Source organism: Mandrillus leucophaeus, unplaced genomic scaffold (assembly GCF_000951045.1).
Source record: "Mandrillus leucophaeus isolate KB7577 unplaced genomic scaffold, Mleu.le_1.0 Scaffold974, whole genome shotgun sequence".
In the NCBI taxonomy this organism is placed as follows: Eukaryota; Metazoa; Chordata; class Mammalia; order Primates; family Cercopithecidae; genus Mandrillus; species Mandrillus leucophaeus.
The window spans coordinates 400911-425489 of NW_012110630.1; the positions used below are offsets into that span (position 1 = coordinate 400911).

The 24579-nt window shown below is 38.8% G+C and overlaps 1 protein-coding gene across 2 annotated transcripts in view; it reads left to right on the forward strand.

The window, feature by feature from the left end:
• The window catches only part of SLC8A1 (solute carrier family 8 (sodium/calcium exchanger), member 1), a 342375-nt gene that overhangs the window by 271814 nt on the left and 45982 nt on the right, over positions 1 to 24579 (forward strand). The window contains exons 4-10 of one of the 2 annotated variants that reach the window (XM_011970795.1): positions 4921 to 5027; positions 8174 to 8194; positions 8629 to 8646; positions 8751 to 8765; positions 12981 to 13049; positions 18656 to 18786; positions 22788 to 22887. In XM_011970795.1, coding sequence (XP_011826185.1) covers positions 4921 to 5027; positions 8174 to 8194; positions 8629 to 8646; positions 8751 to 8765; positions 12981 to 13049; positions 18656 to 18786; positions 22788 to 22887 — 461 coding nt within the window. Of the gene's footprint in view, positions 1 to 4920; positions 5028 to 5575; positions 5680 to 8173; positions 8195 to 8628; positions 8647 to 8750; positions 8766 to 12980; positions 13050 to 18655; positions 18787 to 22787; positions 22888 to 24579 lie in introns of both variants that reach the window. The other variant, XM_011970797.1, reaches the window with a different exon arrangement.

Sequence of the window (24579 nt, forward strand, 5' to 3'; positions counted from 1 at the left end):
ACCATTGCATGCTCACGGCTCTTTTCAATTAAACCCTTATCTCCTCAATGATTTAACTTTTTAAAGCAGCCATCATGGAATATAACATGTGCTGCAGTCCTTTTAAAAACAGAATTGAGATTCTATCATTTTCACACAGTCATTCTTTGTTAAAGATGAAACAAAAAAACTTGATATTAAAGTAATGATCTAGATCCTTTAAAGTGGCCATAAAAATACTGCACAGTTGAATGAATAAGGGACCTACTGGTTGATTTTGAGTCATATAATTTAAAGGTTTCGGTTCCTGAAGCCAGTCACAGGAGACTCACTCTGCGACCTTGGATATTACCAAGGTCTCTGAGAGTCGTCATTTTCCCTGTCAATCTCAGGTAGTAAGAATTACTTCTTGGGCTGTTATGAAGATCTGTGAATTAAGAAATGCAAAGAGCCTATCATTCCACTGGCCTCTGAGTATGTCTAAGGAGAGGGTAAATCTTAAAAGACAAAAAGCAACCGTAAGCATCTAAATATGTGAAATCCTCACTAAAATCTTTTGTTTAAGGATCTAAAATGGAGGAGTCTCTTCTCTTTAATCCTCCAGTTCATCCTTTCCTCATCTTCTCCCAACATCAAGGGCAGTCTTAAAGAAAAACCACAGAAGGACAAATTGAGGCTTAAGTTGAAAAAGAGACTGTGGTACCACTTTGGGTTAACAATGAGAAACTAAAATATATTTCGAAGAGACTTTCTTCTTCAACCCTCATTAATAAAGCCACGTCTTTCTTTTCTGTCTGCCTGCCTGAGTCAAAACCAGATATAAGAACTCCTTGGTAGTCTGTTTGAAGGTGTTCAGGTCCTTTGAGACACATAAGATAAGAGAGAGAGAGAGACTGGGAAGTAAAGTATAGATGTTGGTTTGGTATCATCAAATAAAAGGCACTGCAAGCTTCAAAAGGAATGATCAGTATTTTTCCACTAAATAAATTGATCTTTCTTCTTTTTTTTAGAAATAGAACCAAAACGTACTTCCATAAAAATTTTGGCAATATTAAGAAATATTTTAATGCTATCGTAAGATTTGTAACTGCTTTGCTAGTTTCCAGAAACTACAGTTTTTATAGTATACTGCTCAAATTTGAAAAGTTGTAAAAAAGAAGTGAGTTTTCCTGTCTTTATAATAATTATAATAGTTGGAAGTTGTGTGATATCAGTTTTTCTATTTGTTCTTTATCAGTGCAGTAAAAATGCAAGAATTATATTTGGATGAAGGGCTGTGTCTACCCAACAGTTCCAGTCTTGTTTTTGTTAACCTGTCAATTTAAAGAAAAGAAGTAGCAACAACTATGTTCCCTGTTGGTAAACAGAACAGAACAGCCAAAATGGATGTGTGTTTTCAGGGAGCTGGAGTCCTTGTGACAATGCAAAAGTCCTGTGGACATGGTATTGGTGTGGCAATGGGGCCAACTGGAGGACATTCAAGGTTCTGTCAGTCCTTGAGATTCTTTCTACTGCAGAACTGTGAGGAACATGCTTCTGCTGATTATCAAGCCAGAATAACTGACATCTTCACCAAACCAACCCCATCTCACATACTATCTATCCCCTGTGAAGAAAGAAGTGGTGGCAATATCTTTCACGCATTAGGCTCTGGAAAGTGAGAAGGAGACATCCCAAGGATGTGTTCCTTTAAAAATTATATTGGTTTATTTCACCTCTACTACATTTGCTAAGGGGAGAAATTGTTCTGTTCTGAAGCAAAAGGTGAACATTACCAGTGCCTTCTGATTTTTGCCTCTGTTGATTTAAAGGGCTAATTCATAAGGACTGACTTCATCCTGCCACTTTAGATCCACTGAAATGTCCTTTAATAATCAAGTTTCCTATTAATAGCTTCACTGTGCAAGAGGAGTGAAATCAATATATAATTTAGTGGCTCTTCCTGTCAGAAGCATTATTGATTCTATTACTAATGATTTTGAAATGATATGCCATTATGCAAATTCCATCTATTTTAGATGTATTTGCCAGGCACCTACAAAAGTACTTTTTTCTTTTTCTTCATCCTTGATTTTTTCAGTGTCATAGTTATCAAGTACTTCAAAATTTTCTAAGAATTGTGATCCTATGAATAGGGATATGCTAGTGATAAATCATAAATGCTTATTTTATATGCAGACAAATTGTGTGGAGCTATATAACTGTATTTCCCCCATTTATCAGCTACTCAGAATATAGAAAATAGACCGGGTGTGGTGGCTCACCCCTGTAATCCCAGCACTTTGGGAGGCCGAGGCGGGTGGATCGCCTGAGGTCAGGAGTTCCAGACCAGCCTGGCCAACATAGTGAAACCCTGCCTCTACTAAAAATACAAAAATTAGCTGGGCATGGTGGTGGGCATCTGTAATCCCAGCTACTCAGGAGGCTGAGGCAGGGGAATCGCTTGAACCTGGGAGGCGGAGATTGCAATAAGCCGAGATCACACCATTGCACTCCAGCCAGGGGAACAAAAGCAAGACTCCATCTCAAAAATAGAAAGAAAGAAAGGAAAGAAAAGAAAGCCATTAGAGGATTTAAATATTTATGATATTCACCAAGGATTAGCAATAATATGTTGTTTGATTTATTTGTGAATAAGTTGATTTGTGAACATGAAACAGGTACCTTTTCTACACAAACGTTCACCTTATTAGCAAGGCTACTTCTACCATCCCCACTGTGCTTTATTTCTATAATCCAATTAAATATGTGATGAGATGCAGGGTGGGTTGCAAATACAAGATGGAGAAATGTAACATCAGATGTTTTTAAGTAATGCTAACAAGAATATTGCAACATGACTCTCACAATGAGGGATTTCAGTTTGATGTACCCTACAATGAAGCATCTTGATAATGGATGTTGGGCCATCAAGTCCAGAGAACAGTAGCATGGCCCTTTTATTGTCCATCAACACTTTCCTACCTTTGCTCTCACCATGCTGTTTTTGTAGAAATGTACAACTAAAGTTTAAGATTGCAAGACTGCGAGATGGAAATGAATACCCAAAATGCATACGTTTTGTTGACAAAGAGGATAGACATATGGCAGTTTTGTGTGGGGTTAATTTGATTTATTTTGCAACATCAAATTCAGTTCTAATGATCAAATAATCATCATTCCTTACATCCATCCTCCTGTGCCTTCTCTAATATTTTATAGTTTTTGGATTTTAGGGAAAAATTAAATATTCTAGTTTAGTCACAGTGGGCTAATTTTTTTATACTAAATAGGTGATTTTAAAAAATAATTCTAAAAGTTAGGAAACAGCTGTTTACAGTATACATGTAACTGGACATTATCATACTGTTGGTAGTTTTGTAAATATCTAACCACTCTTTAAAAAATGACTGTGGCTTTACTCACTTATAGCTGTTCATCTAGTGTCAGTATTTGAGGACAGATATGAGAAAGGAAAGGAGTTTCATGAGCTGCAGCTTTTTAGGAGTGAGACGTTGGAATGTGAGTATCATTCAAGGGTGTTCTCTAGCTGAGGAACAGAGAGTACATTATTGGGTTTCAGGGTACCAGAACCAATAATCTGGTCTCAGGTCTACAATGCTAAGCCAAAAAGCAAGACTTAAGCATTTGGCATTAGGGACTGGGAAATTCAGAGAATTAAAAGTCACTAGGAAAGAAGACTGATATTCTTTAGTAGGCATAGATCGAATGAAAACTTAATGACTTGGATAAATAAAAACAAGATTATAAACCAATTTCCTTCCAGAAGACCTAAAAAAAACTTAATGACCATGCTGTTAAAATTCTGTGTCTACAAACACTCATTGTTTCAAAAACGTTGATCAGAATTCTTCTTGGCCAATGTTATTGGAAACATTTTTTCAAGACAAATCAGTGTTTAAAAGGTTTCTAATAAGTTGTAGTATATGAAGTGTTTAAGCCCTTATTAATTAAAAGGTAACTTTAGGTTGGTTTATTTTCAGAGTAACCAAGAATGCTGATGGAAACCTAAGATTTGCATATTTGCATTTGTCCTCCCTGCCTGTCAGTCACTCATAGCCATAGGACCATAAGGCAAGAACTGTTAAAGGCTGGATTACAGGAAGAATTCTCATCAAAACACCTTGGTGTATTGGTGACGTTTGAAAGTAGTGTAAATGGCATGTTTCATAGAAAGTTAAAACTGAACTTTGGAAGAATGAAAATAACTACAAATCATGACACCCACCTGCTGCCACCCCACTTTCAAAACAGCTGTTGTGAGGCCACAGCTTCCATCTTTAGAAAGACAAACAAAACATGTTTGTCTTCCTGCTGTGGTCTAGCTGGAGAATCTGACTAACCTGAATAAGAGTTTGATTCTAAGACATTGGGTGGGGTGAGATAATTTGACTGTATTTTCTTTGTGATATTTTTATTCATTTATTAACAATTTATGATAAAAATATTATATTGGGAACTATAATAAAGCACAACGAAGGAAAAAAAATGACCTGTAAGCCTATTGCCCAGAGATAACTCTATTAATATCTTGATGAGATTTTTTGACTTGTTCTAAAGGAGCAAGTTCCAAGGCACAGCTTAGACAATCCACTGGTTAAGGTATTTACTAAATTAATGTGTTCTTCTTTTCTTTTTATTGTGATCTGTGTTTTTCTGCTTTTCCTCCTTATGATGATGACAAACCTATTAGTACTGAATGCTCTATTTTGCCTAAAATAATTCTGTGGCCCTGGGCAGGGGAGCTATGCATTGGGTGAAATCTCTGACCTTTCATACCTATCTGATATCCATTCTTGAAGAAAAAACTCACAGTACAGAAGTTTCTCGATTACTGTTTGTCTGAAAGTGCAACTGGTTAACCTTGCTTTCCTCTTTTCTATGTTCCTTCTCTTTTCTTTCCTCTTCCCCTTGTTCGTCAATTTCTATTCTCTGTTTCAGCAAAACAATATCAGTCAAGGTAATTGATGATGAGGAATATGAGAAAAACAAGACCTTCTTCCTTGAGATTGGAGAGCCCCGCCTGGTGGAGATGAGTGAGAAGAAAGGTGGGGGAGCTGCTCCAGGGCTGAGCCCAACAGCTTCTGCTGGCCTGTGCCACCCCTGGATGCCTACACTCTTCAGAACATGACTTACAATGCACACATCCCTCCACCTATGTAACAGGGCACAGATCTCATGCTGAGCCACAGTGGGCGGGCCTGTAGCTACATCAGCCAGCATTGGTTGTGCTGCACATTAACGTCTGAGAGATTAATTTTCAGGGCAGTCAATCAAGTGTCCATTTCTGGGAAAGTGGCTGCAGATGCCATGCAATGCCAAAAGGATGGCAACGTTCTGATTTATCTTCCTATTTTGGGGTACCTACTGACTACTAACTGAAGCAGGAATAATTCATGAAAGTGATAAATTAGCAAAGAAAACTTAATGGGGGCCAGCCAAGAGTACCCAAGATGCCCTTTTACATACTTCAGGAGGCCCATGTGCTGCCAGTTCTCCCTCCATAACATCACAGTAACATTCAGCTTGGTGGACACCAAGAGCATGAGCGTGTGACTCCAACCATTTGTTTTGCCTTTGTCTTGTGTTCCCACAGGAAGATCATTACCATTAGAATATTTGACCGTGAGGAATATGAGAAAGAGTGCAGTTTCTCCCTTGTGCTTGAGGAACCAAAATGGATAAGAAGAGGAATGAAAGGTGTGAGAGTAAACAAAGACATACCAGCGAGAAATTGTACTCTTCTCTCTCCGTGTCTCCCTACTCTCACACTTAACTCTCTCCTCTTCCTCGGCTTCCAAGTACTATACTTCATTGCCTTTGAAGCTTTAGCAGTTTCATTTCCCTTCCCTAATTCACAAGTGCAACAGGCAACGCCCACTCTCTTCAGGAAATGCCAACTAACCTTGATTGTAACCAGATTTAATAACACTGAAAGGGATTTCTGTAATTCAGAAATGATTATATAAAAGAATGTGTTTAGTTTTTCACTACTCACGGTTTATTCTAAAATGTCACTCCAATTATTAAATCTCCCCTAAAATTTTACTGATAAAGACTGCTTAATACCTTGTTAATCATACCTCAATAAAGCTGGAAAAAAGAAACTACTTAATACTTATTAGTATTAGTAGATGACCCCAATGGCAACTAACAGGAAACTTCAGAATTCAATCATCAGGCTTCTTTAGAGAGCACAGTTTAAAAATAATAAGAACAAAGATCCTTAAAGAGTAGTGTTTTCAATATTCTAGTGCTCATTTTAGCATATTTTTGTATCATCAAATACGACATTTAAAAGGCACCATATCTATGAAACCACAGTCATATCAATTTTCTTTGATCAGAAGAATAAGGCCCTTCAGTAAGAATTTAATCCTTGCTGAAGGCCTACCTAGCCTTATGCTCCAAAATCTCTTGATACTTATAGAATAAATTATTAACATATATAATAGAAAAAAAAAGTGTCCTTTATAACTAGATTTTACTGATTGTTAACATATGGCCTATATTTCATAGGAAAGACAGCAATCTTGTATCAGTTTTACAGAGGATTTCTTATTCTCAATTGTTAATTGGGCTTCATAAAATTATCCTCTAATAGTGGCCATTTTTAAGGGAATTCTGGTGATTTACTTGTGTAAAATGAACAGACCACATATTAATAGCTCTTATTAATTGCATACAAACAATTGGTGAGGACAGTATGATATAACGAGATGGGCCACTTTGTAAGAAATATATGCTTTTACATGTAGAGGGAAAAATAAAATATATAGGACTAATTGCTATGTAGACATACAGGAAAATGCATCCCACATTCGTGGCCTCAGAGTCCATTGGTGGGAAAAAAACACGTATGTTTCTGTGTTAATCAAGTTCAAGATGGCGACAGGAGTCTTTGGAGTGATGGGAAAAGGAGCACTCAAGACCCGTTTTAATGCAGCCTATTTAATCTGCTCCATAGATGGTAGATGGAAGAAAAAGAGACCAGAAAATTGTGCTGATTTCTTACAAAGATGGGATCCAAAATGCCTCCTTAACATACAGGAGAAAACACTTTCTTCTAATGTATTCCACCAAAGAACTTTATCGCAAGGAGGAGCATCATTGGATTCTGCTCTTTCAATTGCCATTTTAGTAAAATATGCCCTCATGTAACAGCAAATTAAAATTCCTTAGTAGCACTATCCAGTTTCACACCCTCCAAGTGGATTGTCACTATAAATAACTGACTTTTTTTAGAAAATATCCTCTAATGCCACTATCATTAGAGAGAAAACTGGGCCCAAAAAAGTAATTGTAACATTCCCATGTTCAACTCAGGAAATAATTTGATATATTTAGCAAGATTGCTTTTACTAAAATAAAGTGCTACAGTACATTCTGGGTTTAAAGCACGTAACCTGAAAGATAAATTATATATCCCCCTCCCCACCACCCAATGCCCTGTCAGTTTCCTGGGATTATATGTCCACTAGAAGGATTCTGGTTATCTAATAATTTACAGAAGTCACAGATAAGGACACACATAGGTGTTAATTCCTGGGACCATTAAGCTTTTAGGATTTTAATACATAAGCAATTCTTGGTGGACAAAGTATCATCCAAATAGAGCATCCCAAGATAGTGCTTTACCTTGGGCTAGACTACCCTTCCAGGCAGGGAACCTAAAATGGAATTTCCCAGGATGTTCCACCTATACTTACTGAATAAAAGTTGTGATACCCGAGATCCTGGATGATTTAAGGCTTCCATACGTTGGATTGACCAAATCCCAGGCAATATTTAATGAGGAAGCCTCACTCATATGAAGTTAAGAATGAATTTCATACAATGTTTCTACTGTATTTGGTAAACTAGATTTATATTCTAGGTATAAACATATATACTAGAAATGTCTTATGAAATGTAAAGAAATTATATATAAAGTGAAATATATATATATACACACACATACACACATATATATACATGTGTATTCAATCACATACATTTTCAGAAATTTCAGTTGGGATTGTTTATTCAGAAATATTCCCAACACTATATTTCTTCGGGGTATACCCATTTTTAGCAGTGGCTCCCTACCACTGTAATCAGATCTGCCTGGATTTCTTTCTGCTGATATTCCTCTTACTTTCATTATTCATCTGGTCTCTTATTCTGTGTTTGTCTTTGTCTATTTCCTTCACAGCCCTGTTATTGAATGAGCTTGGTAAGCATTTCATTTCTTGCATTTCCTTTCCATTTTTCTAGATTATTTTCCATTTCCGCCAGGTGATATAGTAGCTCTGTGACTTTTACTTCTCTTGACTTGCTAACAAGATTGTTGTTTAGGACCGTTGACCTCACTTTGTCAAGGTCAAATAGTTTGTATTGCATTTTTAATTTAGTACAACCTTTTAAAAAATCAATGATTTCTTAGGTATGCACAAGAATTAAATTTGTGCATTAAATCTCATAATCTTAAAAGAATGATTAGTGATTCAGTCATGAATGTTTTCCTAGTCTTCTTAATTGTAAATATAATTTGGCAAGTACCTTGGGTGGGTTGTCAGGCAGTCTGATGTCACTGGTATTTGTTATGCAGAATGTAAGTTAAATTATAACATTTGTTGTTTTTTGTTTTTTGTTTTTTTTCCTTTTTAGGTGGCTTCACAATAACAGGTATGAATTTTTCAAGTCTAATGCTATCTAACTTTTACTGTCTGTTCTCACCAGATGTTATTACATTAAAAAAAATTTCTCATTTTTATTTGCTTTTAATGAAGGAAAATACCTGTATGGTAAGACTATTTTTCTAATGTTCCTTATTTTTCCCCAAATACCCTTCAACCATCAATCCAAACCCACACCTTACGTAACTTGCATTAATATTTAACTGTGGCACATGGTGTGCTCTTGCTGGTTTTACACATTTAACGTTTTACAAATTAATAACGTGTGTGTGTTGTGTTTATAAGCATTTCATATGGAGAAACTGTAATTGTTCATATTTTGACACTGATCAATTTACACATGTTCACATAGTGCTGATAAGGTACGGTTCCCTGATAGAGGCTCCGAAGAGCACCAGAATAAAGATGGCACAATTGCTAGCCTCAGAGAAACATAGGAGCTGACATCCAAGATAGATCCAGGGTCCAAGCTCAGGATCCTAATAACACATAAATGCCATGTTGAGGAAATACATAAAAATACATGCTGAGGAAATACGTAAAAATACATCATTTTAACACATAAATTTTCATTCATAAATTATGTATGTAAATGCATAATTTATAATACATCATATAATATGTTGAGCAGAGCCTTCCCCTCATCCCACCACACCAATCTGAGGGTCCCTCTGGGGACTTAGGTTTTAGTATTAATAACATGGTAACGAGTACAATTTCTGCCACTTGAAGTATATTACAAAGTATTCTATAAAAACTCAAAATCAGAAATGAAAAAAAAGTTTCAAACACTTAAATTTAGAATGGTACTCAGCCTGTGTTGATTGCATTATTTAGTACAACTCCAAAACTATGTTCTTGTGTACAAAACAAAGATATTTCCTTATAGCACCCTCTGTTGTCTCTAAATATCTTCTCACCCTTTTAGTCATCTGTGCACATTTAGAGAGAGAGAAATATTTAAACAGTAGATCTGATTTGTCTGAAGCTGTAGGCTGAAGATGTCTTTAATGGCCTACATTCTGTATCAGTATGTGACATATTCCAATATACTGTGCCAATATCAAATTTTTCCAATATATTGTGCAGATATCAAAATTTTGAAATCAGAGATCTGAACAAAAATATTTAGAAGGAAATATACTTCAAATTTCTGATCATGAAAATACTACGTCAGAAATTGGGATGAACTTAATCCACTGTTAGTGTAAACTCATGAACAAGCAGTTCCAATCTGATTCTGTCCAAAGTAGAATTTTCTAAATGCGGGCAGTTTTACATGGGCTGTTGCTCTTCACTGCTTCTCTCCAGACATGGTATTTAATGACAAAATGATTCATAGACTCTCAGAGAGACAGAAGTTGAAAGAGATAAAAATGTTAAACAGGACAAGTCTTTGTGTTGGATTTCTTAAATCTGATTCATTTGAAGCTCTTTTGGGTCAGATCTCCCCAAATCTGCACTACTAAAAGTTTTTTTTTAAATCAAGTACAGGAATTTATACTCCATTTTTTAAAAAACTTTTATCTCCTTTTTCTCATTCCTTCATTTTAACTGCTTGAGGTCCCCTTGTAAATACTCTAATTCTGTCACCCAAGGATAAATTAGTTATCCCTGGGAGATCTGAAGAAGGTAGAAATTTGGCAAGCCAGTTTTCATGACTGAATTGAAGTAATAATGTTTTTAAGTCAACCATTTTAGAAATAGTATACCATCCAACAGCACCTTCCATCCTGTGAAATCTGATAAAGAGACCTTAACTAAAAACCTGTGGCTACTAAGATGCTCTGTTAGAAACATATTCAAACATGTCAGTATGTTTTGTTTTCTTTACTATTGAATATGTCAGGAATTTTTTTTTTTTTTTTTTGAGAGAGAGATGGAGTCTCGCTCTGTCACCAGGCTGGAGTACAGTGGCGTGATCTTGGCTCACTGCAACCTCTACCTCCAGGGTTCAAGCGATTCTCCTACCTCAGCCTCCCAAGTGTCTGGGACTACATGTGCGTGCCACCACACCTACCTAATTTTTGTGTTTTTACTAGAGACGGGTTTCACCATGTTGGCCAGGATAGTCTCAATCTCCTGACCTTGTGATCCGCCTGCCTCAGCCTCCCAAAGTGCTGGGATTACAGGCTTGAGCCACTGCGCCTGGTCCAAATTTTTTTTAAGGGCCTTCGTTCTACGTCATTTGAACCATCCTCTCTTCTAGGATCTCAGGTAATGGGATCCTAGTTTTCTTTTCTCAGAACTTCTTTGCATCAAATTCTGTAATATCTCTGGTAATGTCCAACTTTTCCTGCCTTGGCCACATCTGGCATGCAAGATGACAGAGTCACCTCCTCCAGAAGTTTCTTATCATTTCATGTAGTTCATTAAGTTCTTCCTATGGCTGAAACTTTAATCTGAAATGGCAGTTTCCTATTGCCATCACCTCTTCCCAAGACTTGAAATTAATGCAGTTAGAACAAGAGAATGTTCAAAAACTGAGAATTTCTACACTGGCCTGTCCATTCCTACTTTCTAAGAAACTATCTCACTTTACATGACCCTTCTTTTCCTAAATCAAACCAGAATGCTTAGAATCCACTCTCTACTGATGCCCCTGAGGACAGCTCTAAAACTTAGGTCTACAGCGAAAAGCAGCTTTAAGCCCTAAAGAACTTTTCTTTGAAGTCAGTTGGAGGCTTTGAAGTCAAGGCTTTGACTTCAGGGGCAGTAAGAAGAATTAATCTAGCCCTGGGAGTTTGCCTGCAGCTTTTACATGGGCTTGTGCAGCTGAGTGTGAAAATCTAAATTTGAAGCAGGATATATGGAAATTGAAAAAGTCATCTGATCCACAACCTAATACCAATATTTCAGAGATCTCATTAGTGGTGGACATTAAGTGTTGGAGGTGCTTTTAGAATCTGCAGATCTTTACCTATTGTTTCCAGACCTTGCCTCATTGAAAGGCCCTTGTTTGGGCCTATGATCTCATTCCCCCTTGGTCTTCCAGTCATATGACAAGATAACACTCTAAATACTAGCACTGTCCTGTTTCTTCCCCTCTAGCTTATTTCTACCTGCATCTTGAAATTATACATTGAACCCCTTTTCTACTCAAAACCCACATATATCTAATAAATTCCATCATTATGTATTCCAGTTGAATGAAAAATGAGAAGTACCCCAGAAGGGGGAAACTGGACGATATAAACATTAATAGTTTAATAAATTAAGTATTCTGGCTCAATATTGGAGAGAAGAATGTATGTTTGATCCCCCAAAACTTCTAAGATATACAACTATAGAGTTCTCTAATTAAAATTATGTATCAGTCGGTATACCTATTTAATATTACTCCTCTAATCATATTATGCTCAGCACATAATAGACTTAATAAGACACAAGGCTTTTTAAGGAAGCCAAACTATGAAAATTCTGACAGTTGAAAATGTTTTCATCACTTCAGTATGTAGGCTGGAGGAACAAAGCCCCTTCAAATTCAGCTTCACTTTATAATTGAGAAGCCTGAGAGAGAGGAGAAAGGCCTTGCCCAAGTTTAGATGACAAGCATATGGCAGGGGTGGCACTGAATCCCGAATTTCATGATTCCCAGGTCAGTTATGGGTAGCTCTTGGTAGAGGCAAATAGCAAGTGAATCTGGAAGTCAGCTGAACCAGGAGTTCAATGAGAACCCCGTAGGCCTAGGTTAACCCTAGGTTATCCAAACAGTTGCTGTGATGATGGCCTACCTTTGCAAAACCTGAAGGTGTACATAACATTCTCCCCTTCAGACTGCTCAGGAAATAAATGTAGTAAGCATATCCCCAGGTGTTGTATTACTTGACCCTCAAACAAACCTGTAACATAGAGGAGGTACTATTACCACCATTTTACATGGGGAGAAACTGGAGAAATGGCCTACTCAAGGCTATATTGTTGGCACTAATTGGCTTCACAACCAAGACACCTGCCACTATACCTTCTGATGTTCCATGATGCTTCCGGAAGCGGTACCTTGAAGGACTTTGGTATAACATTTAAGATACCTGTAGGAATCTGGCTGTACTCACTATCATGGGGCTTGTGGTTTGTTAACATAGTTTGGTTTGGCTCATGAAATACTCGCTCATCTCTGAGCAATGATCTCCATCAGTAACCTCCACCAGAACTCCCTTCTGTGACCTACCTAGGGGTGACCTATGACCATTTAATCTCCAAACTAACATTGCTTGTGATGTGTGCATCTGGTTTTAATGTTTAGCTTACTAATTCCACAGAGCTCTGATAGCAAATCAATGCAATCCATTCTGCTGATTTTTCTGCCTGTCCTTTTGCTAGGCCAACCTGTCTTCAGGAAGGTTCATGCTAGAGAACATCCGATTCTCTCTACTGTAATCACCATTACAGGTACTCATTTCATCATGATCTTGAAAACCAAAGCCTCCAAGAGTTCTTTAATCTTAAAGACATTAGAGTCATGCATTTCAGCCCCTCTCCTCTCTAAAACATTGCTAAATACTGCTGCAGCTTCTCTGGCAGCCAGTGGTACGGTGGATCACAACAAAACACAACCACGTGAGGGCAGAAAAGGAGCACTGAGGAGGGGCCAGCACCGGCCTGCAGAGAAGACTGATCCCATGGCCTCTCTCTCCTGAGTTTCAATATATTCCAGATTTCTTGCAAATATTTCATCTCACACATCAGTTTTTATCCCAAGTATAATGAAGTTTCTTTATTTTATCAGAGATGGGGATTCTCTCTGTCACTCAAGCTGGAGTGCAATGGTGGAATCAGTCACAGCCCACTGCAGCTTCAACCTCCTGGGCCCAAGGGATGCTCGCACCTCAGCCTCCTGAGTAGCTAGGACTATAGGTGCGCACCACCATGCCCAGCTACTTTTTGTACTTTTTGCAGAGATGGGGTCTCACCATGTGGCCCAGGCTGGTCTGGAACTCCTGGACTCAAGCAATCCACCCGCCTCTGCCTCACAAAGTGTTAGGATTACAGGAATGAGTCACAGTGCCCAACCATGAAGTTTCTTTTAAAGCTGAGCTGCATTTCTTCCCAGAGCTGCCCTTGCTGCCCCCAGGCAACATGGTGTTAGCCAGATATGCACAGATGATAGTACATCTGTGGGGTTTCTCCATAGGGGAAATAAATGACATTGACAGGGTGACTAGAGGATTACACAGCTGTCCCAGATCTATTATAGGTTTAGAGCCCAAATATCATCATTAGAGATGATATTTGGGTCTATATCATCAGTCACTTTAGCCTCCAATCAAAGAGGCCAGCCACGTGCTAAAAATTGTCAAGAGAGACCTCTGCTTTCTGACTTGTCAGGCTAGTTCTGAGTGGAGGATCAAAATGATCTGGAGCAAATTGTCCCACCACTGGCCTTGTACGCTTCTCTAAATTCTACATTGTTTGTACAGTTTTAAAATGTGACTCCGTTAAAGACTCTCAGCAGTGTCCCCTGAGGTAAAGATCTTGATAATGAGATGGACCTTGCGGGTTGTTTTGTTTTCACACTCCCAGCGCTTCATCTCTTACACTGACACTGCTTCAAAATGCAGCTTGAACCAGAGAGCATTAGAAACAGCTTTCTCAAAATGCTGCTTTTCCCAGATGCCAGGTACCTATGAGCTTTCATTATTTGCTATTGTTTGCGAAATCAATTACTCAGGAGAAGGGAGATCCCCCACTGGTGATTCTACTCTAGGATTGTTTTATGTCCTGTCAGTATTGATTTTAACAGTAGCTGTTAATTATGCATTTGATCAAAAGTTGTTTGGATTGGTTAAGACTATGATGTTATGTAATCTATTCCCAACTTCTCAATAAAATATGGCGAATTTTAAAAGTGTGCATGTACACTCAGGAGGAGAAAGAGTATATTTTCCATCTGAGAAACAAAACTGAAACCACAGCATGTTATCTCACTCTGTGGAAGTAAAGAAATGAAACTGACCTCAACCATAGTAAAATGATCCGCTTTTGATCCAATGCTCAAAGAGAAAAGGAAACAAAATAGATGATTAAAATTTTACAAATGCTGTTAAACCATTTCCCTATTCAACAGAAAGTATCTAAAGACAGAAAACAGTTCTGTTAAAAACTAGACTTAGCTCTCATTTTTACCAGTCAAAAATCGAGACCATAAATTTGAATTTATCAGTATAACTGTAGAGCAATAATAGAATCTATACAGCTGCCATTTCTCAGTTACATATAAATAAAAGTTTATAATACTTGAGTCAAAACGGCCCTGACCCTTCCATGACCCTATACCATTGTACTTTGATTTCTCTCTGCCTGAAATGAACCTCCTCATTCCACCACCTCCTAGCCATCCTTACCATCACCTTCACCAGGCAATCTTCTATATGTGCTTCAAGGTCAACTTCAAATAACTCCTCTTTCCTGAAGCTTCCTTAAGGGAAGGAAGGCTTCCTTCCCTGACTCTCTTTAGGCCAACTGAGTTGTTCCCCAACCCTGGTCCCCTAGTCCTTATCATGCCTAGAAGTTGTCCATCGTATATTCCTGTCCCTATTACATCATAAGTTCCTGGAAAGTAGAGGGGCAACTGCTGACAAGGTATGGAGTACAATGACATGTGCTCAATGAAAAAAGGATCCTTTTTTTATAGGTCGAGCAACTAAGAGGCTTTATTAACAGTGAGTTGGAGAGTCACACAGCAAATACTTACTGAGCACCTACTATATTCCATATAGTGTAACAGGTGCCAGAGGATGCAAGGACGGTTCAAAGCAAAACGAAACTTACTGTTCTATCTCAGTGAGTTTATGTGCTGGATATTTATATGTAAAGATAATTAAAAATTTAAAAAACAGTATATGAAAATGTCCATGCTTTATACATGCAACGAGTATTAAGGAATTAATATAAGGTTAGAGTGGTAGTTCTTAAATCTCCTCACTCATCAATAGGGAGTTATTTCATACCAGAAGTGGTGGGGTTTTGAAAGATAAGTAAGATTTAACCAAATGAAAATTGTGAAGCTTTTCCAAGTGAATACACAAAGGGATAAAAGTGTGGAATTAAGAAATCCAAGTCCCTTTGAAGCAAGAGTGTAGCAAATGATAGAAACAGTGTGCCTTACTGTTTTTTAGGTTAATATGAAATAAGTTAACATCATATTTCCTTAATTTTTGTCATTCCCATACCACTTTGGTTGCATACTAACTATGCTATTTACTTAATGTAATTTTTAAAACTGCCTCATGTTTATACTTTACTAAGTTTGTTGTTGTTTTGTTTTTTTTTGTTTTTTTTTGACGGAGTCTCGCTCTGTCGCCCAGGCTGGAGTGCAGTGGTGGGATCTCGGTTCACTGCAAGCTCCACCTCCCTGGTTCACGCCATTCTCCTGCCTCAGCCTTCAGAGTAGCTGGGACTACAGGTGCCCGCCATCACGCCCGGCTAGTTTTGGTTTTTTTTTTGTATTTTTAGTAGAGACGGGGTTTCACTGTGTGAGCCAGGATGGGATGGTCTCGATCTGCTGACCTCATGATCCGCCCACCTCGGCCTCCCAAAGTGCTGAGATTACAGGCGTGAGCCACCGTGCCTGGCCACTAAGTTTGTTTTTAAAAGAAAACTTTAAGTCACTAACACAGGAAAACTAGTATCATTTGCCACAAATAGAAAGTAAAATTTTAAAAACATTTACAATGGAACAAAAGTTATTAAACTGTAGCTAGATAATGGCAAATGCTCTATACCTGAGAACTATTGTGACTATCTATCTTAAAAGGTACAAGTCCAGATATTAGAAACTAGTTACAGACATAAGAGCACCAAATTAAGCATTTCTTTCTGATCAGAAGGACTGAAGGATTTTTGGAAAAGAAAGAACCTTTTCACTCACTGTATGATTTGACTTCATTTACTTAATCCACGTCCAGTTATTTAATACCACGATCAAAACCAATTCAGTTTTGAGAAATGCCACGCTTAACAATGCTACCATATCACCTTTGTTTTGTAATTTCTCTATTTTTTTCTATGCAGATTGCCTTGAGTCCCATTAAAAGCAACTTGTCATTTATAAGTAAACTATAAAAAGAAGGCTGTAATAAATATTCTCCCCCAATAGCTTCAGTTTAAATAGGTGTCCAAGTTGTAATATTCCTTCTGAGAAAACCATTCTTGTTCTGTGTAAGTCTTCAACTCATCCATGTTCAGCCAAAGGTTCGAACAAAGATGCTAGCATAAACTACTGCTACGAAAACTACCAATAACATTATCCTGGGTTCAAGGATCAGAAAGCAGTGGTAATCAAAATTATTAATTTCAGTGCTGGGTAAATTGCACTTCATGTATCTCAGTCAACTCTCTTGACTAGACACACATAATTTTGCAAGGACAAATCTTGGAGAACCATAACCCTTTGCCCTCCCTTGGGTCGTAACTTCCCAATCCTACTATAAAAAAATATTACCACTTTTATCCTTGTCCCTCTCCTTTGCCTCTGCTAACATTCAGCAGCTTCTGGCCATCCAAAATCATTTATGTTTAGCCTTTGTCTAATTTCTTTGGTGTCCTGTAATCGCTGAGGCTAGGAAAGCAGATTTTAAAATGGGCTTTTAGGAAGACACTATAAAATATATACTAAAGAATTAATCAATATGCTACATTCCGCTTTTGCCTTTTGGTTTTGACCTTTGAAATAGTAAATGCTGGCAGTGCCTCTAGCCCATTCACTCCCTGCCCTCAGTGAGCAGCTAGCCTAGGAGGAACCATTCCCTGCACCAGTTGCTAAAGCAATAATGGAGCCACCATAGCACGGTCCGAGGCCATGGGTCTTTGGAGGTAATGGGAGGTATGGACTTCTACAGAAGCTAATGTTTGAGTGCACCAGGCAGGAAGCCAGGACCAAACATCCCTTTTATTGGATGTCTCTTCAGTCAACAGCCCCCTGTTGGAGACACTTTGTCCAGAGGTCCTAGAAATGAGGCCATCAGGGCTGAGGTCTTTCCATATCACTGATACTGTTTCATTGGAGACAATGTTCCTTCCACTTAAATCTAAGAAGTAGTAGCTTGTCTAGTTTCAGCATTCTAGGCCTGAAGGATAAGGGTAATTATAGGACCAGTGTTTGTCCTTCTTATGTGCATGGCCTTTTCAGTCTGGGATTTATCCTAATGACCTTCACACAGAGAGAGCCAACTGTGAGCTTCCCCTCATTAATGGGCTCTTGGAACCATTAACATTTTCTCAGCACCCACTATCCTTTCCTGGACTGTAAGCTACATGGTGGTTCTGGAAATAATTATGCTCACATGGTCAGTGAGTATTTTAACTCCCGAAAGGCCTCACCCTCACCCTCCCTGTTTACTTTAAGATTAACATGGACAAGGTTTTCCTAACAAATTTTGGCTTTGCACCAGATAGAAGCAGCACTGGAGCCCAAGCATCCCACAGAAACATGGAATGGATGTTTTGCTGTTTAACTTGCAACAGGGTCTCTTGGCAAGAGGGAGGCTAAAGTCAGAATTTCCTATTCCCCATCTCTTTGGACCTCAGGCATTTTCTGTTGTCCCTAGAAAGTAGAGAGGAAGAGGCCAGACTCCACCATCTCTCAGAGTCACTCTAGCACTTTCAATTGTGTTTCCCTGTGGTCACGTCCTGAAAGAATGTGTACAAACAGCCAACTGAGCCAGCGTCACAGGGAACAGCTGGGTGACTCCCTTAACATAGACAACGTACAGGCAGTCTTTTCTCAGTGACATACGCCATACATTACTTTTCCTCAACTGCACTTTTGCATGAGCTTAGATTGTGAGACATTATTATAATCACTTGCTGTCACAGTGATATGCTGCCTTACATGCCAAGTGTCTGTCCGGCTCTTCCCTCCAGCATCATGACCTCACCCAGGGCGCTTTAATAGGTCATTAGGGCTTCCTTCCCCCTTGGCTTTCCTATGGCAGGATCCAGGGATTTTCAAATGAAACAGAACACAGTGCTCACTCTCTGATACTCCCGTTTCACAGATGAATATGATGACAAGCAGCCACTGACCAGCAAAGAGGAAGAGGAGAGACGCATTGCAGAAATGGGACGCCCCATCCTGGGAGAGCACACCAAGTTGGAAGTGATCATTGAAGAATCCTATGAATTCAAGGTGTGCTCACCAACACTGCCCACCAGGAGCCAGGCTCATCTTGGGACAGAAACTGTTCATGGTGTTGGCCGAAGCTATAAGGTCCATCTGGAAAGAATGGTAGATATAATTTCAGGAACAGGCTCATGAATTGAGAGCCTTTGGAGCCAAATTGGAATTATAGAGTTAGTCAGGAACCAAGGAGTCCTGTAAACCAAACAGCATCAGAACCAGGGCCCAGCAGGAGGCATCCATGACTGCACAAGATCAGAGGTGCCCCAAAGGGAAGGTTTAATCTGAGGGGATAGCAAGGAAGATGCAAAGGTGGATCCTAAGAGATTGTTATGTGTGGAAGAAACCAACTTCTATTTCAAAATGCTAATAAATCTGTCAGAGCAAGGCATTCACACTGCTGAAAATTAGGGGAGGGGGATTTGTTTTGGATGGGGATAGTAATGTCTCCCTATGGAACATCCCATTGACAAACTCTCATTTATATGTAATCATCCTCTTCAGATCCAAGCACATTTAGTACAGTCAATATACCGAAGGTATAGTGCCTGCAACCAGAGTTTACAGTTGAACTGATGAAATCGGATTCCCAGTTCTCTAGATGATAAAAGTCATTTTTGCAGAAGTTGAATGTGTGGGTCTCGAGATGGAGCTTAAGACTTTGAAGTGAAATTTCCTGTTGATCCTTAGCTGCTCCCTCTGTCCCTGTGTCCCCTCCCATCACTTCTCCCCTACATGGTTCTAGCATCTGGGAAGACCATAGGGGGAGAAACACCTTAGTTCTGCAGTGGGATATGAAAGGTGCATCCCCTCTCTTGCTTTCCAGAATTACAAACCCAGAGCACAGCAGTATTTTACCTGCTTACTTTTCAAAAGCAGACACTGTTCCTGTTTGAAACACCAGAATGAAGGTTTCAAAAGAGAGAATCAGACCACCAATTTAGAAGTTTCAGATTTTATCTGGACTTCTCATAATAGTCCCCTCTTTTCCTTTAGCTGGATCCATTAATTATTTTTTAATTTAGTTCACAAACGGAGGTGCCTGATAGGAGACAGGTGGAAAACAAAATGTCTTTGAAATTAAAGTGGAATATTTTAAGATAAAAATGCAATTAAACTTTAGGCCACTGAGAATCTATCTGTTAACTCTTCTTTCACACATTTCCATCGGAGGAGGGGGTCGGGGGGTAAACACTGAAACCAATGCTTTCTAGGCAGATCCCAATCATTAGACCCCCACCGTATGACACAGAACTTGGCTTGGTGCACAACCATGCCTGGAATGTGCACAAGTTCCCTGCAATTCCAGAAGTCCGGGAATCTGACTGTCCATTTCTGGTGATCCATCTACTCATCTTTTCTCCATGTGTTCAACCTCACTCTTCCTCATTCACCTTCTTTTCATTTGAAATCAGAGAGTCTGGTGCCATTTTCTGCAGCAGAGATTCTAGGGGTTGGTATTCCTGAAGCAAGCTTGCCCCGCCCTTTGCCTGGGTTATCCTGGGGAATTGTGTGTTCTCTCCCTTGTGGGATAATCCCCAACCTTCCCCTTCCATGCACCCATGACAGGAAGAGCAATCATAGTGACTTCCTATAAGAAGCATTAAGTTAAATAAGGCAGGGCACAGTCTTCCAGGCAGCAAAGCTTTTTTGGGTCCAAAGTCCTTTCTGGTAACCACTACAATGATCTGACCATTTGAAAATCCCCCGAGTCTCCACATGAAACCAGTTGCTTGGGGTACTTATCCTTGTAGGATAGCTTCCATAGACTATTTCCTGTCATCTCTTCAAAGTTCATCAGTGTAGTTACCATTAATACCTATAGGGCACGTTAGGGGCATGTTTTAGAACTGCCCTTAAGTATCAGCTTTGATTTTATATTATTTAAGAAATTTCTTTTACTAGAACATAGGTATTTTAAAGAACTTACTCAGAGCTCCCAGAACTGTGCTAGAGACCCAAATCTGGGTGATACCTTACAATGGCCCACTCTTCTTTACCCACTGAGTTCTTGTTTACGATGGTGTGACTGAGGACCTGGTTTTAGTAACACCCATGGCTGAGGGTGAGGTTTTCACAAGCCTTTGAAAATCTAGTGCAGTGAAAAACTGGTCACTAGCATTCAGGAACCTCCTAGGTAAATACAGACAATAGTGTCCAAGTTCAGGTGTCTGAACTATATCTTTATTCACTCCCATTTTTCCTATAGGTCAAGGAAGGATACATACACAAATTAAGTCCCAGGAAGAACCCTGGCTATACTATAATCCCCCAGGGTTAACATGAACTACAGTTTAAAATCTACCCTGGTTTTACACACAAAAGTTTAGTTTATCTTAAAAAGTTGTTCTTTAGCAGCTATTTCTTGCGGAAAGTCTGTGTTCAATGTTAGAGAAGTTTATCTGTTCAATTGTGTGTTTCCCAGGTGATGGGATACTCCATCATGGATTCAGCACCAAGAGTGCCTCTTTGGAGAGAACTGTCCCAAGTTTCCATTATATAAGGAATAATGGAAGTCATTTCTTACTATATTCTACAAGGCATTTTGAATTTGTATCAGTGAGGATGGTCAGAGTACTTGATGAGATGTGGCTGAGTTGAGAGAGGAAAGATGGATGCTGATTATATGCTTCAAGTTATGGTGGCCAAGAGCAGTGATGGTTACAGCTGTTATCAGGGGCACCAGCAGTTCTAGACACAAAGCTAGAAGCCAAAAGCTCATCACCCCAAGGACATACAATTCAGCCAAGAATAATGTCACGAATACAGAGTGAGCCAGTTGGAGACGGGCCCTTTCATGCTTATTATTGTCTCAATGTTTCAAGTCTGTTCCAATGACTCTTATTGAGCAAACATACTTGATATTATTATTTGGCTTTGGCCTTAATACAAGCCCTTTGGATAGCATTTTGCTTACTCCCAGTTAACTGAAAATGTGCTCTCTTAAACCACAGTCAACTCAGGTACATTGCATAAAACACATACAGATTTTAACCTATGGCAAATAATGTGTTTTCTGCCTCTTTGCAATTAGTGGAAATTCGAGGATGCTCTGACAGTAAGTGTGGATGTTTGGTAGACTAGTCACTGTGGTAGTTTCTTGGGAAGAACAGCCTTAGTGTCTTGGAAATGACCCTTCTCCCTGTAGTTGCCATGACTGTGGTAGTGCTTTCAGTGCATCTGCTTACTTAGTTTTCTAGTGAACGTTTGGCTGCTCCTGTTGTTACATCAACTGAATTTAGAAAGCTAGAGAGTGCTGATTGTACAAAACAAGGTGCTTAAAAAGTTCCAAAGAAAAATAAGGGGTATGCAGCACAGTGCCAGTAAAGCAGGGTAGATTTAGGGCAAGGTAAACTGCAATGTGCCCTAAACCATAAGAACTGATCTTTTCTTCTTGTCTTTTTGTCTATTCTTGTTTGCAATAGGAATAAGGTGAACATGGGATTCTCTAACAGGCAAGAGGCTGACAAAATAGTACCCAGAGAAAAATCTATTTATTAATGACCATGCAGCAGGCAACCTGGAGACTCCATTATCTGGCTACATTTCATTGATAAACAAAAAACAATAGTAATATTTCTTGGTTTCATAATGTGTTTGTCACTTCGCCGGCTATTCGCAGATATGTAGTGCTGAATAGGGCATGTATTAATTCACTTGCAGATGAAACACTACTGATGAAACCAGTAGAGAAGCAAGTTGGTAAAGCATTTAGGGGGATGGATGGGCTTTTGCAGCCTCTGCTATTCTAAACACTGAGGCTATTCTTCATTAGTCAGTGAAGGAGACTTGTATTTGCTACAAAGAAGTTTCCATTTCAGAATGTTTCCAACTAAAGACCATGCTTGTTTGCATAATCATAACAGTGTTTGATGTCAATACTGTTGTTCTGAGCCTAACATCTGCTACCCTTTATATAACTCTGGAGTTTCAAAATCAACAAGGTCTTAGATTTCCTGAGGCCTTAACAAACCCAGCATTTATTATATTATTCTTTTCAACCTTTCTAGAGTACCGTGGACAAACTCATTAAGAAGACAAACCTGGCCCTTGTGGTTGGGACAAACAGCTGGAGAGAACAGTTCATTGAAGCTATCACTGTCAGTGCTGGTGAGTGCCTTTCTCTGCATAAATTACAACTGACCAGTCTGAGCTGAGTTTTCCTACTGTGACTACTTGGTCTATGGCAAAGCACCAAAGGGCTTCCATGGCAAAATTAAGAGAGAAATAAGTGTATTTGTTACATATATGCACATTTTAAAGACTAAATTGACTATCTAGATGAAGCAAATGTCTTCAAACATGACATTTTTCTCCATCTATATTGCATCTTTCTCTCTGGAAATAGACAAGATAAATTTAAAGCGTTTTGTGTCTCTAATTCATGAATAGCCAATCACTAGGCTTTGTCTGGAAAATTTCCTGTAAGCAGCACAAAGGTGGCCAAGTGAAGATCAAGAAGAAAGCAGCAAAATCCTAGGTGGAAAGGGAAGACATTAAGACACTTGACCACGACCATCTGCATCATTTTACACTCTCTTCAACAACATTTAACAAATACATGTTTGCACTGGCTCTAGAAATAGAAATAGAATTACATTCTGTTTCTTTTTGCACAAGCAAAGTACCGAGTTTTATTTAGGAAGATCCTACAAAATGAAGTGTTTTTCAAACTCAAGTAGTCAGAAACCTGAGGGAATTAAATACAGAGAGAAGTGTCCTCTTCCTGTATTGTCAAACCCTGTCCATTATTTGTTTGATTGTATAATGATAGAGGAAAGTCCCTCTTAAAGATTTATGAAAGCAATGCTGTCTTCAGACTTTTTTTTTCCTGTTCTTCTGCTCCATCTACACTGGCTCACTTTAAAGATCCCTGCAGGCTCATCTTCTGCAGTTGCAACTAATTAACAAAGGTAGAGTTTCCTAAATAAGTAGTGATTCCCAAGCTGTAAAATTTGGAAACTGCATCACTATCATTTGGGCCATGATTTCTACCCCAACTCCCTCTTTCCAGTCTTCCACAGGGTAATTTGACACATCTCCCAAGTGCTGTGGGAACAGAGGGTAGTAAAAGTTTTATGCCTGTTTGTTATTAGTGCTGTTTATAATCTTGCTTTGGTTTCTTGCAATTGGGTATACAGTGGGAATTTATGAATATTAAATCATGGGTAACTGCTCAGGAGAGTGGATTTGGAATTTGCATATAAGCTCTAATAGAAGGAGGGGTAAACTCCCTTTTATTTCTTATGTTTTTCTATAAATCTAAGATTAATATGTGAGGCATGAACTATACTCCCTTTTCACAGACAGAACTAAGCAGACAAAAATCGCTAGAATAAGAAACTGCTGACGAAGCCAATAGTAGAAAACATTAAAAATAAACAAACTCTTTTATGGGCCTTGACATGTTAGAATTGAAACATTAAAAGCATTCTAAGCCTTATAGTGAACCATTTCTAATAATTTCTAGGTTTTCTTAGCTGCAGGTATATGAGCGTCTGTATAACAACCATAAGCTGGTCATCATTCCTTCGTTTTTCTATGTCAACTATTGTTCTTGGTGCAAGGCACATGACAGCCAATGAAACAAATACCCCCGCCCAAGTGGAGCTTACAGTCTACTGGAGGATACAGTAAATCAGATAGATACATTAAAATAAAGTGTATTTATGATGATAAGTTTGTCATGGAGGAAAGCAAAGCTGTGGAGGGGAACAGGAAATACGCATAGGGTCTGCAATTTCAGAGAGATGGCCGAGATGACCCCATCGATAGACATATTAGGCCAAATTTGCTTTTCTA